The sequence below is a fragment of the Echiichthys vipera genome, assembly GCF_963691815.1.
Source record: "Echiichthys vipera genome assembly, chromosome: 2".
In the NCBI taxonomy this organism is placed as follows: Eukaryota; Metazoa; Chordata; class Actinopteri; order Perciformes; family Trachinidae; genus Echiichthys; species Echiichthys vipera.
This window is the reverse complement of record NC_139827.1, coordinates 17504800-17521018: the sequence shown is the minus strand read 5'-3', so window position 1 is coordinate 17521018 and position 16219 is coordinate 17504800. Positions and strand designations below refer to the sequence as shown.

The window sequence follows — 16219 nt, the reverse complement described above, 5'->3', positions numbered from 1 at the left end:
TTTTTTTTTACTTTATGCAGTGCTGTAACAGGGCCTTTTTCAGTCACCAACAGTCATGGTAGGAAAAGCTCAGGTGGTACTAATAACATTAAAGGGTCTATACTCAACATTTAAAACAATAATATAGCAACAAACAACAATTGAAAGTGTGAAGATATAGTGGCGAAAAGGTGACCTAAGCAGAGAATGAAGTCAGTCTACCTTTTTTTGTGTGTTTTCCCAGTATTTCAAGTAGATCACCTCAAACAATGGCTTCATTCTAGTCATGACAATGTGATAGAGATCAGGACCCTGCAAAGCATGCAGCTAAATATAGGTCAGCCATCTTGATTTTCATTGTTTACACCTGTGTTGACATGTCCAAAAGCCTTCTGCGAAAAAGGCCTGGTGCTTTAAGACTCTGCACACCCAAACAGGTGTTTTAACTTATTCTCGCTAATTAAGGCATCTGCTGAGTTGAACAGAAGATGTCAAATCGGGCACAATAACAATAACAATACACCTGTATGATGTACAGGAAACACAGTCATTTTTATTTTATTTTTCTAACTCTACATCACAGAAAACATCATGACTGGGGCTTCACTTCTCTAGAATCTCTAGAAGGGCCATAATCTGCCTTATTTTGATTATTTACTATCGTTTCATAGGGTCCCATATGTATTTGTGCCTTGCAAAATCCTTCCCCCTTCGAGAAGCCGGTCTTGACCTAATATTAAGAAAATATCAATAAGCCATAATTTATGAAACAACTTACAACTGCTAATGAAAGCAATTAGGAGAACATATTTGAGGATGCTTCCCTACCCCCGACACAATCAATGCATTTCTAAGTGTACCCCAGGCAAGTTGCAATCCCCTGGCACTAAATGCTAGATCGCTAGATATTGATATACTGAAATTTGCAACTCATTTTAAAATGTGTGAATGATATCATTGGCCGTATCTCTGTATATAATATATTTTGAGCTGTATATGAAAGTGTACACAACTGCACATCACTCAAATGCAACCTATCACCACAGTTACTACCTCACAAGGTTATAATGTAGGTTATAATGTTGCCAATAGTGTGTGGCTAAAATGTTACACATTATGGTATCCTAGCTGTTCCTAAATTTGCAAGATTTTAGTCAGGGACACGAAACAAGGCCCTGCTCTGGGCAAAGCATATAAATAGGACACATGTGGCACATTTAAAACAAGATTCCAGACAGTTATATAGCAAAGTTATTTATAATACATTTATATGCACTTTACCTCATGTTATAGTTTCAATGTGTCTGCTAGAAAAAGTTTTCAAGTTTTGAGAGAATGTAGAAAGGTCCTTTGGGAACGCGATGAACAATGAGCCACTGAGGGAAAACATTTCATTAAACACTGCTCACATTTTCTAGATCTACCCATGCAGATCTTGACACTCTGTGTGACTCGAATGAGTGGGTATATGTACATCATAAATATAAATATGTGGTGTCCGTGGTCACAAACATGACTTTCACTGCATCATCACATATAAATCTCATCTCACTTTGGATCTCTGTTACCACCTTGTTATTGACACTGCAGTCATAGTTGAGAGAGCCGCTGCAGTCATGTTAAATTAGAAGAGCTGATGAAATTTTAAAGATTGCCTGAGGGTAAATTGGGTAAATTATTACTTGTTCTATCGCCAGCAGTTGTGGCTCCACATTGACAATGCTTGTTTGGCTGATTGGAGATGTGCCCCACCTCCGCCACCGTGCTGCCCTGCAAAACACCCACTCACTCTCTCTTAACCTCTCTGTCTCTTTCTCCCTCTCTTTCTCTCTCTCTCTCTCTTGCTTTTATAGGCACACACATATATACACACACAAACACAGCCTTTCAATGGTCTAACCTCCAAAAACACCTTTTTCGTGCTATGGGAAATATCTCTGAATAATTCATCGCTCATCTCACCTTGAACAGTGCACTTCTGAATAAAAGAGCGTTTTAAAGAGCCTCACGTAGATGCGCATCACAATATAACACGCACAGATGAACATACACACACACACACACACACACACACACACACACACAAAAAAACACTAATCCGCACACATGCTCACACTGCCTCCTTCTGACAGCACTGCAGACAAACTAACAGAGAGTGGAGGCAGATGAGTTGCTTTGGCAGCTTCTGAATAAGACAGACATAGAAGGGTGAGGGCTAGTCACTATCAAACTGCCTCTGTTGAGACACGACAGGCTGTCCACATGGCTCAGTCACAACAGCTTAGCGTGAAAGACTTCCATATTCAATCTGCCACCATGAGTGGAAGAGAGAAGTTGGCTCTTTCAGCAGACTCAAACAGCATGTCTACTGGTAGCGTCACACAAGAATGGAAGTTGGAAGGGGCGGGTTTAGGGTGCTTAAATGATGTCCTCGACACTTTCGTTTCTGGCTTACTGAATGTACAGTGCTTGGATGCTGTCAGGTCACTTCCCCTATCTTTGCTATCTGTTTTGAAAGAGCACCGTCCGAGGCTTAGCACAGTCCAAGACGATTGTGATTAGTTCAAAGAAATACAGACAACCCGGAGCGTTATCCTATCCAACAATGAATGAATTTAAAATAACAATTTAGTCACATTTTTTTTATCATGTACTTGCTGCAACACAGGCATTGTTAAAGCAATTCTTACCATTTTGCATGTCTCACAGCTTCCCTCAAAAGTCGCACCTTCTTCCCCCTGCCTGACCTCTGACACTCCCTCGTCCCCCGACACGTGTGGTGAGAGAGAAATGATGCGTTCCAGTGCCATGGAAATCTGAAGTTTCGGACCTCCAACTAGGTAAAGTGCTCTGGAATGCCTGTCAAAATTGAACCTTCTACTATCGAATTTGATGGAGATCGAACCTACCCCAAGTTCTCTAGTAGGAAGTTCCACTTTGACAGGCATTCTAGTGCACTTGAAACAGAAGTGAAACAGAAGTGAAACAGAAGTGAAACAGAAGTGAAACGGAGTGACGGACAGGCAGGAAGCTCGGAACATTGGTCAGACTTTTCTCAGAAATATATGATAATTGAATATAGTTTCAACATTTGGTAGATTTATTTTATATTTTAGTGTGCCATACGCTTATTAGGGGGCATTTTAAGATTACAAAAGAAAAGTGAAGAAATGCCAGAAAGGTAAGAACTGCTTTAATGGAGTAGGGCACATCTATAATCTTAGAGCACTTCAAACCAGCAGCCGTAAAGTTAGTGATTGTTTATTGAATTTTTTCAGGTTAGGTCTAAGATTAAAACATGTGAAATATTAGTTTCTAATCAATTACTAATGATGATTAGAAATATTAAGCATTATTTATTTTAAGGTAAAATGTAAAAACATCCACAAGTTTGCTCTGCTCCATAACATTACCTCTGATACAATGAGGTATTTATTGTAATCATTTTTAAACAGAGTGTATTTGTTTTTTTACACAATGCTATGTCGTTTTTAATCAGTGAGCGAGGCTGCGGTGGTCCGTGTGGTAGCAGTTTTAATAATGCTAGTTGGCATATTGTTGTACCTTTGAAAAGCTAGATGTTTTCCCCGTGTCCAGTCTATGATACATTTTTCATAGGATGGTGTCCTACTCTCCCAATTATTGGCTTACCCTGATATTCTTGCCATAAACAATATAACTTTGGATGCCTAAACTAACCAACCGCAACCATCAAAGGCAACAAGTACCAGCCAATAAAAGTCATGCTTTCTCCATAGTAGGATACATAATTTAGCATCCACTCTTTTTGCTAAGAAAAGCATATATCTGTTTAACAGTACAAACATGAGAATTGTATCAATCTTTTCATCTAGCTCTCCAAAAGAAAGTGAATTAAATAATCTTTTAAAATTTCAGGCTATTCCTTTAACCCATAACATTTCATTATTCCTTCCTTCACTGGCAGAGGTATTCTATCTTGTCATGCCATGTCATTTGTCTCATTCCTTGTCATCCTGTTAGTCATTGTTTGGTGAATAAATGTGTAGATGTTAAATCTTAAGTCATAATATTATTGACATGTTTTCGCCCCACCCCCTACTTTTCTTTCCCCTGCCCTCAGCATAACCTATGTCCCAGCTCATCAGATGGATGAGTACCGTTCTCAACTGTGTTTACCCCCTCTGGCGTCCATACCAGCAGACGGTGCCTCTTCCTCACCCACCCCAACAACTCCTTCTCCAGAACCTGCCTCAGCCCCGGCCAGCTCCCCCGGGCCAGTCAGAGCTGCAGCTTCATCCACCCTCAAACCCTCCGCCTCAGTCAAATTTAAAGCCACAGCTCCAGATCCAGCAGTAGTCAGACTCTCTGCTCCATCCAAAGCTCCATTCAAAAGCCCAGCCTTACTCCCTACCGTCACCCCAGCCCCAACCTCAAGGTAATGTAAGATCCAGAGGTCTTGGCCTATTATTTATGGTCACCTTATCCCTACTCAGGCCCCAGAGTGCAAGATAAACCTGTCTCAGGGTTTATTAGACTTCAAGGCTCCAGCTTTATTACATGTTCATATGTTTGCTGTAGAATCCACCCTATGAAATACATTCTATACACTCCTGCCTGCTGTGGGTTCTATGTGTTAAACTTAGGCTTTTGATTTTTATAGCAGCTAGGGGTCTTATTACTGTAGCACATCCCACATTTGAGTTACCCTGCAGCTTAAGGCATACTAATGATCTGAGTTATTATCTGACACTTTAATTAACCGTATCCATGAAGGAAACATTACCACCACAGTTTGAGTCCCTTCCAGTCCATATTTTCTCTTCTCCATTCTTCTTTGTGGAAGAGGCAAAAGCTCCTCTGAATGTTGAATCTCTGAGTTATATTTAGCTGTTCGCTTATGGATCTCAGTGCTGACTGTCAGCGAAAAGGAATTGTTTCGCTTCTGTCTGTCCCTGCTTTCGCTCCATCTTCTTGCCTCTGCCTTTCTCCTCCCTCACTCACTCCCATTTCTCTCTGCAGCTTTTTGTTCACCCTTATCTTTCAATACATTGTCTTTGCCTCTTTCTCTGCTCTACTTCTCTCTTGATGCTTTGTGTCTACATCTGTCTCTCATCTCTCTCTCTCTCTCGCACTCCCTTTCTCTCTCTCTCTCTCTCTCTCTCTCTCTCTCTCTTTCCTTTTTTCGTTACCTCATTTTCCCTCTCCTCCTTGCATTGGTCCTATCCCCCTCTCCTGGCCGCTCTCTTTCAGCCCTGGTGGAACCATTTGTTCTGCCCTCTTCTGTAACTTAACTGGCTACAGGCTCCTGCTGCGCAGATAGCACCACTATCACTCACCTCCATGGGCTTATTACAGCCCTCCACCGTTAAATATATTCATGAAAAAGTCTCTCCTTCTCTACCCCTTTCACACTCACACATACATACACAGTGTATATATAGAAGAGAGATTCTGTTCATAGACAAAGACACACACACACACACACACACACACACACACACACACACACACACACACACACGCGCGCTATACCTTACTGTGACTTCAATGGCAGAAAATGTGTATTTTCAGGTCTATTTGCACTTAAAGCAGTGTATCTTCTCAAGGCCTGCCAATATAAATTCCTATCGGCCATGTGTCACATTTTGTCAGGACTTGGAGAAAATAACAAAGTACAGATACCTTGTTATCCATTGCAATTCTGCTAGTAGTCTACCAGAGTGACCGGCAACTAGCGATTATTTTCGCTAATTGTTTAAAACGCTGTCAATTGTTATTGTTATTTTTATGACTTTTTTATAAAGTACTATACTGTGATTATTTTACAACTTACTGTATATGTGACTAATACGATCTCTTAAATCTTAATTGTTAATGCCATAACATAGTATTACATTGTAACAAGACTTTTTCTGACATACTATACTATGACTTTTTTATGACGATGAAATTAAAGACATTCATTACAATGACGGAACAGAAACATGCAACAACTCTTCACGTTTGAAAGGCTGGAATGAAAAAAATATTTAGCATTTTTGCTTGATAACTGACTTAAGTGATTAATCAATTATCAAAATGATTGATAATTATATTTTTCTGTAAATCTATGAATCAATTAATAGATTGATTGAATGTATAATTGTTCTGAATAAAACTCTTGAAGAAAATCATGATTGTTTTTTTTAACCATCAGTTGGCAGATTCCAAAATCTCTACCTCAAAAGAAGAGTGGGGAAGGAAAACAAGATGGAGAGATTTTGGAGGGAAACAAGGACAAGCGTAGTGCAGATGGGAAAGTTCCACAGCTGGAGGTAGAGATAAAGGTAGATGGTAAAGAGAAAGGAGAAGAGGAGCTTCATTATCATACCACAGTTTCTTGGGATCAACCTAGGAGGTTAGTGATTCACTGATTTAAATAACAATGTCATTTTCCCATTAGATTTTGTTCAGATTTTCCGTTTTCTGCTTTTTTCTTCCAAACTCTGCCCATGATGCTCTTTATCCTCTTTCTGCCAAAGACAGGCTTAGCAAAATCCTAGTGTGCTCAGGTTATGTTCACAGCAGGGGTAGAGCAGCACAGACTCAACACGCTCATATTTCTCAGGCCCAGGGAAACCGACTACTTTCACAACCTGTATTTATCACGTTTATGACTGCATCCCTCTTGGATAAATCGCATAAGCTGCACTGCATGCAGAGACCAGCTTATTTGTGTTTCTCCCTAGCAGGTATAATATTCTATTGTTTTTGACTTGCTCTTTGAAACTCTATCCACAGCCCTGAGCAGCGAGACTGAACGTTATTTTTTTTTAAAGCACACCCATTGGATTAGTTCCTCTTCTTTTCAATTTCTAGAGTAATGCTTCAAACCAAGTAGCCACTCATCAGTCAAACAGAGAACATGCATTCATCATCACCGTATCCAAGGGTTCTCAGTTCCACAATATATATGGATGTTTTCTGCTTTGTGTTCCAGTGTGAGGCTGACTCGAGCACCGGGCCAGTCCCTGGGTATCAGCATAATGGGAGGCAGAGGGATGGGCCGTAGACTGAGCAGTGGAGAGATGATGAGGGGAGTCTTCATCAAGCACATCAGCCCTGACAGCCCGGCAGCACATAATGGCACCCTTCGGACTGGAGACCGGATACTAGAGGTGTGTGTGTGTGTGTGTGTGTGTGTGTGTGTGTGTGTGTGTGTGTGTGTGTGTGTGTGTGTGTGTGTGTGTGTGTGTGTGTGTGTGTACACTTTATAATGTATACTGTGTGTGTATAACGGCTGCGTGTGCAGTAATCTGTTATTGTTTGTGGTATCTCATTTGTTGAAAGATGATTATTTGATGATAATATGTTATAGTGATGCTTACAATCATGTTGCCCAATTAACCAGAAAATACTATATACTCCTACCTATTATCTACTAAAGGCCCAATGTTAAGCTTTGTTGTCATTATACAAAACAGGATTGCACTATGCAATGCAATTGTACCACCTCACTGCCACACTTACACAGATGTTTCAGTTACAGTAATTCTTCACACTGAAATTTGTCAGTGCAGCTTACTCTGTGCCTCTTGTCAACAAATATCGAATCTTGAAAACATATCATCACATTTTGCCATATTGATTATTCCAAGGTAGCCATGTCTTTAATATCTTTGGCTATATTGGGTCATTGCAGACTATGTTGTATATTAATGAGCAATACAGTTTTAAGGCAAAATGGGATTTACAGGATTGACACACCATTGTGACTCTTTTCCAGGTCATTTCACAAGATTAGCCAAATGTCTTTTTGTTCAATATCTGCTGTTAGTGTGTGTTTGTGTATTGATTGGCAAAGGTGTGTGGCGTGGACCTAAGAGATGCCAGCCATGAGCAGGCAGTGGAGGCCATCCGCAGGGCTGGAGACTCTGTGCTCTTTCTGGTCCAGTCTGGACAACACAGATCTGAGGTACTGCAGCTTTCAAAAAATAGCACATTTCTACAGGCTTAGAATACATTGTGCAAAGTATACCTAGGTATGCATACATTACATTGTGTTGTGTTCGAGTCCCTTAAGCATTCTTTCACACTCAATATCAATAGGCAGCAAATGCAAAGAGAGGGTGCAGTGTTTATATTCTGTTGGAAAGCAACATACAAAGTTTCAGTAATGTTTCGTGTGGGAGTTTGTAGCATTATACAATATGATGTCCTCTGGACACAAAGTATATTGAACAAAGTTATCTTTGACTGAGAACCTTTCTAGTATATAATACATACATAACATATTTGATCTATCATTTCAAGCATCTGCAGTATGTTTGTATTGCTATTCATGTGCCTTCTCTGCATCTTGTCTTTCTCCCACAGTCCCCTATGCTTACCAACCATGAGAGACTAACTCCAGCACCACAGTTGAACTCGCACAGCAGCAAGGTAACAATGGTCTACTATACATTGAGCTTCACACTGCTATATTATCTTTTAAAGAGATAAAAGTGGTGTAAAATGTACTCCAGTTTTGAAATAATGATTTTCTAATATAGGAAATCCCATTCGCTGGATATACATTGCGTACTTCTCTACAGAGTCAAAAATCAGTAGCTACTTTTTGTGTTATAGGTCCTGAACGCTACCTTTATTGTAAGAGATAACAAGTTGTGAAGTAATTTCTCTCCGTTTCTGTTCCCACACAGTTACTGATGTTATGCTGTGTCTGGCTGTAGTGTGTAGAGAATGTAATGTATTATATAGAGAGAGTGATGAATCATTAACACCTACATGGTATTCCAAAAAGAATGAAGGAGCTGTAAAGGGTTTTTGAGAGGTAGATTGCTGTTTTGGGGATGACATGTATAGAACTATCTTTGTTTCCCTTCATGATCATAGGAAGCAGAGAGTCTGTTCCTTAGTCTCTCCCCTACAAATCCCTTCACTCCCACCCCCTTTAAGGTTGGTACGTTGTTGTGTGTGTTTGTGAGTGTATGTGTTTGCGTGTGTTTGCGTGTGTTATCATGGGTATCCAGCATCTTAAAAGCAGCCTAACATTAGCATTTGCACTAAGCTAACTTCCAAAAACTTAATTAACGTGCATATTTGTAGATAGAACCCTTATAGTTCAAAGTCCCTAGCAGCTACCTTGTTTGTTTAAAGCCTTTGTTTTTCTCTTTAGTGGAGATGCATAACTCTCTAAATAGACAGTGCATTCTTTTGAAGTTATTTTTCCATCCACTTGTAAGTTGGTTACAAAATAATGCATGATTCTGGTCATCTTTCATGTTATTTTTAGCTGACATTAAAACTGTGTTCATTAATTCATCCTGTTCGTCAGTTTTTCCCACTGCTGCACACTGAAAAAGCCTAAGGGGTAGTCCAACTCATGCCTTAAGGACCCCTGAGGCATCCCCAACTCTGACTGTTCAATAATGCAAAACTTCTCCCAAGGTATCTTCGCCGACGTCTGATAGGACAGATCGGAAGAGCCCTATAACTGGCGCAACACCAATCACGGCAGCAGCTGAAGACGAGGGAGATACTGGCAGGAGTAAGTCATGAAGAAGTCACACAGACTTACACGGGAAAAGGAGCAGTGTGTGGATTTTAGTGAAATGGCCATGTTAAGACAGTGCAATTCACTTTATGCTCTTTGACCCAGAGAGTTCTTTACACTTCTACTACAAAAGAAAATGCTGTAATACTCAAATAGAAATGTCAGGAGTCTCACACACATTCAGAAAATACTTTTTTTGATGATCACACTGTATCACAATGTATCTAAAGGGTCCATTATTTGAAAGCCCCCTAGAGCCATATGAGCAAATTATTTTCATGGCATTCACATGTGGAGCCAGTTGGCCAGGTTCTAATGATAATGTATTAAAGCCTAAAGAACTTTGCTCTACAGTATGTTCCGGGAAATCAACTTTCATTTGTATGAATGGATTTTATTTCAGGTTTTTTTTTACATGAGAACTGAGATTTTCACTCTCTTTGGTGTTATGCATTATTTGGTTTGCTTTATGCACTCGTAGTTTTAAAAGAGCCCTGGGGCCTGTTTCACAAAGCAGGTTTAGTGAAAACTCTGAGTCTGTTAACCCTGAAATGAGGGAAACTCTGAGTTTTCCGTTTCACAAAGGGAGGTAACTCAAACCAGAGACAGAGGGGTAACTCTAGCCTGTTTCACAAAGAGAGGTAACTTAACCTCTCGGTCAGTTACCATGGTCACATGCTCTCTGAAACTAACCTGGTCGGGACCAGGTTTTTCTCAGAAAACCTTGAGTTTCTCTCTGTCTCCGCCCTCTTTCAGCCATTTCCTCATTCATTCAGTCAGCGGGCGAGTTTTGGCGTAGTAAAGTTCCGTCTGTTTTTTCAGAAAATCACTGCAAACATCAGTCATTAGAAGTCATATTAGGTTGCGACTATTTCACTACCATGGCGTGTCCTTCTGATAACAATCCCGTGGATGAAGCTGCAGCATTACTGCGCAGATAATTATATATTCGTCGGGAGATGATTATCAAACTATTGATTATAGATGTTCTTGCATTTCCAGGCAATTCTCTTTTTGAGCGGTACCGTTTCATATCTCAGCAGATATTCTGTGTTGCGCTGCGTTTTTTTGCAAACGGGAGTTTTATCAGACCGCGCATAGACCTCCTTAATATGCTGCAGCCATAATTACAAAATGAATGAAATGGATCTTTTGAGCAAGTTGAATGTATGTGACTTAGCGTTTCTAAATATAATCCCAGCTTTTCTTGCAATTCATAGGTTCAAAAGTGTGTGCTTTTAGTTGGGTTACCGGTATATAAACTACTCCTATACAGCCTTCTGATCCAGAATATCACCTATAATGCGAGGGGGCTGAATACGGCACAACACCGTTTCATGTCACAGTCCATCTCATCCGTCCTTACATTTCCAACATTAACAACCAGTAATGCTCTCATATCACAGCAGATATTGTGTGTTGCGCTGCTTTTTTTTTTGCAAATGGGAGATTTTTATACAACATTTACATGTTGAATAAAAAACAGCCACTTACGGTAATATTTACTTTACCATGTAAAACCTGCTCAAAATGAGGCGTCACCATGAGACTGTGCTGAGGTTTTACCTGTTTGAAAAATGTTTTTATGTTTCATCTTAAGCTGCGCTTCTCCCCCGCGGGGTTGCACTTAAATGAAATAAATTAATAGGCTCCCACTCATGCAGTTCCCCCTGTGATATTACTGTGATTGCAACAGAACTACATTTAAACTTACGCACTGACCCGAGCCGCAATGTCCTCCCGCACCGTCTCCCTCTCTTTTGCTGCAGCAGCGGTGTAAACCTGCTCAAACTCTCCGTATGAGCGCATTAATATTTCCATTTCCGGTTGTAGCGTAGCCCTCCGCTTCCCCGTTGCCATGGTGACTCGTTGAATCAGGGCTCCATTGACGCTGTCTTTTTTTACTTGTGGTGCACGCGCTTAACTCCAGGTCAAACTACTCTGAGTTGATCAACCTAACGCAAATCTGCTGTTCTGGAACCGAAAACTCAGAGTTTCCTATCTCAGAGTAGATCAACTCAGAGTTCAGGGTTAGACTCAGAGTTTTTTGAACCTGCTTTGTGAAACAGGCCCCTGTTGAGCTTTCTTGTAAACAAACAAAGTTTCTGTTTGCATTCAAAGTACATTGTCTGTACCCTTGAGGTTTAACAAATGTGCACCACATCCAAACATTTTGAAAGCAGATTTGAAACCTGTCCCTACAAAATAGGGGCAAATATCTATGTGCTGACCTTAAATACATGCGTATATACAGTAGACACAGTTGCATTGTCACACACTCACACAGAAGCTCCCTTTAAAGTGTAATGTTTTCTCTGCATATCAAGTGATAGTCATAACATGTAGCATTCCACAGTTTTTCATCATATCCTTTTCATCCGTGTTAACTCTTGCCTCTCCTAGAAAAGATGCTTCAGCGTTATGGCAGCCTGTCTGGGAAGCTCCATATGATTGAGCTGGAGAAAGACCCTCAGGCTCCCGGCCTGGGAATCAGCCTCTCAGGGAACAAGGATGGTTCCAGGGCCCGCATGAGTGTTCACGTGTCAGATATAGACCCTCAAGGACCTGCTGGTTTAGATGGAAGGATACGGGTTGGAGATGAGCTACTGGAGGTAAGGAGGAAAGGGAACAGGAACAGTAAGGGACAATAAGTTAGGAGGGGTCAAGACTAACAGATGGGAGAGTTTTTAGGAGGGCAAGAAGAGTTTGAGTCCTAGAGAGAGAGACAAAATATCAGAGTCAAAATTGAGAGCAGCAGAAAGAGAGCAGTGGGTTATAGGTAGGAGGCATGGATGAGTAGAGAGCATTGAGTGCCCACAGAGTAGATTAATCTGACAAATTACCATTTGAAGGATGGTTAGTGCTGGGCTGGATTCTCGGGATGAGCAACCGTGTAATAGAGGTAATGAGGAATGTCGAGGTAGAGGAGAGGCTGACGGCTGAGAGGGGGCATGGAGTCAGAAGACGATGGTGAAAAGCAGATTTATGTGATGGGGGGGCTGGAATAAAGGGAAAAATATTTGAGGAGACAACATGGTGAGTACATGATGTCATTTTTCTTCCAGATCAATGGTCAGATCTTGTATGGCCGAAGTCACCAAAACGCCTCCACCATAATCAATAACGCTCCATCTAGAGTCAAAATCATTCTCATCAGGTAACATTATTTTTTTTCTAGTGGCATTTGTTTTTCCCAAACTTTAAGGATGTCTGAGTTGTTTGATTACCAGCTCAGGAATAACACCATATTTCTTTTTCTTTTTCTAGGAATAAAGCAGCTCCTGGTCGAACAGCACAGGGTTCCACAACAGAGTGCGAGGACACAGTCGACTCCCAGATAGACTCTGCAGAGCGCAAAGGATTATCAGAAGACATCCAGCACATCATGCTACCTCAGGTACAATACCTTCAGTAAATCTTGGAGTTAACCATTCTCAGGCCTCTAGCTGAACATATCTAACAGATTTCTTTGTCTGCTTTTTTTAATCTCCCTCCAGGATCATGTAGGTCTTGGCCTTTGCTTGGCAGAGTCCAGGGAAGGAGTGGTGGCCAGGTCCCTGATCCAGCACGGCACTGCGAGTAAGGTGTGATATCACCAGCGCATCGTCATAATCTTTGAAAAAAATTGTTCCTTCATGTAGCCTATATGCTATTACTGTATCTCAACCAAAGACTGTATGTAAACATGGATGAAGCATCTCCACTTACTCCCACTGTACAAAAGCAAAGCCAAAATATCCTGGATATGGGCGCTGCCATCTTGTAATTTTGCATCCAGACAAACACCAGCAGTAGCGATGGGGGTGGTGGAGCAGATGTAAACCTGTGTGACCAATCCTGAGTCAATCCACGCTATTGGTCAGGAAGTTTCACCCCGTTTTTATAACATCAAAAAACAAATTAAAAGCAAACTTATCAGAAGAAATTAACTCTCGAACAAACACTTGCATCTACCAAATATGATAAAAAAAACATATTTAGGAAAGAATATTTGACAAATTTGATTATTTTTTTAGTTTGGCCCATGTCCCATCTGCTAACATGGAGGGAGTAGAATTTATGACCTACACTGCAGCCAGCCACCAGTCCCAGGCCATCCAGATGTTTTGGCTTAATTTTAGGGAAGCTGTCCAGCCGTCTATCTTTACAGTTTATGATCTTAACCAAATCAGTGTAATTTGTTCCTCTCTGCTGTATGTATGAATCACATTATAAATTATAATTGTATGGCCCCTGTAAGACTCTTAAGTTATATTATTGGATAAGTATTACTGATGCATACAGTTGTAAGCAGCTCTACTTGTTTTAGCCAGTTAAAGTAGAGTATTGACTGTTGGGTAGTTTAATCTATAACAATGCATCATTTTACATAGCCTGGTCATATTTTCACATGTACAATCCCGCTCTTCATCTCTGAAATAACACTTCCTTTTCTTTTTAACTCAAAGATTATGCTCTATATACTGTTTTCTCGTATGAGGAATGTCATCTCAGTTCATTTAGGCTTCATCAAAGTCTCACACAGGCTACATAATAATAATAATAATAATAATAATAATAATAATAATAATAATAATAATAATAATAATAATAATAATAATAATACACATAATATGCATAAAATTAATAATAATAATAATAATTTATCATCTATCAAGCCCCAATGGCCTGACTGTAATGCTGGCAACCAATAATCCATCAAAAATAGAGAATGAGCAACACATTACTGTACAATAATGCAGCTGTTAACTATGATGTAATGTAATATTTAAACCATAGTAATCTCAAGATGATGATGACATGCCATGTTTTATAGCGATGTCGTCATGTACTAATGAACTTTCATGTATGGCCCCAGGCAACAGTTATTCAAAAATTTGTCCAGAGGGTGTATTTGATTTTTTATTTCACTTCCACCCCATCCTTCCAGTTTCCTACATTTTTGCTAATCTGCTATTTTTTTTTATTCATGTATATGTCTGGGTGAAGGATGGCAGGATAAAGGTTGGAGACAGAATTGTAGCAGTGGGTGATGAACCTGTGGCAGGACTGTCAGTTGACAAGGTACAAATACACACACACACACACACACACATACACAAACACACACGCACAAGGTCAATGCTGATTTAATTATTTTTGACTCGCCTGTCTTCTCTATATCCAGGTGTCCAGTTTGATTCTCAAACAACGGGTCACTGTCAAGCTCTCCCTGAGCCGCTCCAAGAGTCTCTCCTGCACTTCTTCTCTATCTCTCCCGGCAGCATCTCTTTCCAATCCCTGCTCTCTCTCCCCTCCTTCCCTCCCTGTCTACTGCTTTCCATCACTCAGTAGCATGCAGACCTCTCCCATGGAGCAGTCTCATTGGCCAGGCTCAGCTCTCACAACCTCTGACCCCCTGAGCTGCCCAGTTTTGGCTGGCAGGGAAACCACCATAGAGTTTTGTAAAGGGAATGTAGGCCTGGGCCTCAGCATTGTAGGAGGATGTGACACTCTGCTGGTGAGAGCAGCCACTTGATATTTGACATAATCATTTTTTAACACATCATTTTATCAATCCTTCATAATACTAAATGATCACATACACAAGCAAATTAGCCATTATGGGTGTTTGTGTGTGTTTTTCTTCACAATACAATGCATCTGCACAGGCAGTGTCAGTGAAAGTGGAGTATTAGTTAAAAACTAAGTTGTTCAACGTTGATTGAATTGAGCTTGATTGGATTATCTGTAATAAAAAGAGATTTCTGTTCTTTTCTCCACCAGGGGGCAGTAATAATCCATGAAGTAAATAATGGAGGGGCAGCACAGAGAGATGGCAGGCTGCAGTCTGGAGACCAGATATTAGAGGTACTGTACACACAAACATACAATTATCTATTCATTAATTAGTCATTTGATATTGGTGATCAAAATAAAAGGGGAACACCACCTACATTAAGAACTCCAATATGTTATTTCCATAGCCTAGGAAAGTGCAATCAGTATTTGTGAACGAGCTACTCTCTCTCAAAGCCAGAAACCAAACAAGTCTCAAACTTGGGATGTCATCCAGAGTAAAGTTTTGAGCGGCTCCATAAACAATGAATGGAAGACTAATTTTGTTTTATTATTTGTATATACCAAAATTAGCTTTTTTTATGCAGCGTTGTCAGTTCTGAGAAAATGAAAATGTTTCCATATACTCAGAACATTCCACAGGGTGCACTCAGTGTCTTCTGTAACATCTCTCTCTATTTATTGTCACTTTTTTATCTTTCCCAATTCATCATCTATGGAGCAGCTCCACACTTTATACTTGATGACATCACAAATTGGGTTATAGCACTTTAGTTTGGGGATTTTGGAGAGGGTTGTTCATTTTTAGTTAATTAGTTGGTAAGTTAGTTAGTCAGTCAATTAGTTAGTTAGTTAGTTTGACTGAAATTGCTTTGAGGGTAACGATGACCTGGACAAGTGAGATAATTCACAGGCTGTTAGTTAGTTAGTTAGTTAGTTAGTTAGTTAGTTAGTTAGTTAGTTAGTTAGTTAGTTAGTTAGTTAGTTAGTTAGTTAGTTAGTTAGTTAGTTAGTTAGTTTGATTTATTGTCCACAATGTGGAACTTTGTCTTTGGTCTCTTAAAAACAACAAGCAGGTTCACTGGACTGTCTTAGACAATAGTAATAATTTAAAAAAGGAAGTAGTTCTTTAAAGTCAGGGCTTGTATCTTTATTCCATTGCTG

The 16219-nt window shown here is 40.1% G+C and overlaps 1 protein-coding gene across 1 annotated transcript in view; it reads left to right on the top strand.

The window, feature by feature from the left end:
* LOC310960763 (multiple PDZ domain protein) overlaps positions 1 to 16219 on the top strand; it is a gene marked incomplete at its 3' end in the record, with an annotated part of 39505 nt that overhangs the window by 17758 nt on the left and 5528 nt on the right. The window contains exons 20-33 of the mRNA XM_083932561.1: positions 4082 to 4396; positions 6158 to 6358; positions 6941 to 7118; positions 7805 to 7915; positions 8317 to 8382; positions 8836 to 8898; positions 9391 to 9490; positions 11900 to 12108; positions 12562 to 12653; positions 12764 to 12893; positions 12994 to 13080; positions 14486 to 14560; positions 14664 to 14996; positions 15263 to 15346. Of these exons, the coding sequence (XP_083788687.1) occupies positions 4082 to 4396; positions 6158 to 6358; positions 6941 to 7118; positions 7805 to 7915; positions 8317 to 8382; positions 8836 to 8898; positions 9391 to 9490; positions 11900 to 12108; positions 12562 to 12653; positions 12764 to 12893; positions 12994 to 13080; positions 14486 to 14560; positions 14664 to 14996; positions 15263 to 15346 (2044 nt within the window). The remainder of the gene's footprint in view (positions 1 to 4081; positions 4397 to 6157; positions 6359 to 6940; positions 7119 to 7804; positions 7916 to 8316; positions 8383 to 8835; positions 8899 to 9390; positions 9491 to 11899; positions 12109 to 12561; positions 12654 to 12763; positions 12894 to 12993; positions 13081 to 14485; positions 14561 to 14663; positions 14997 to 15262; positions 15347 to 16219) is intronic.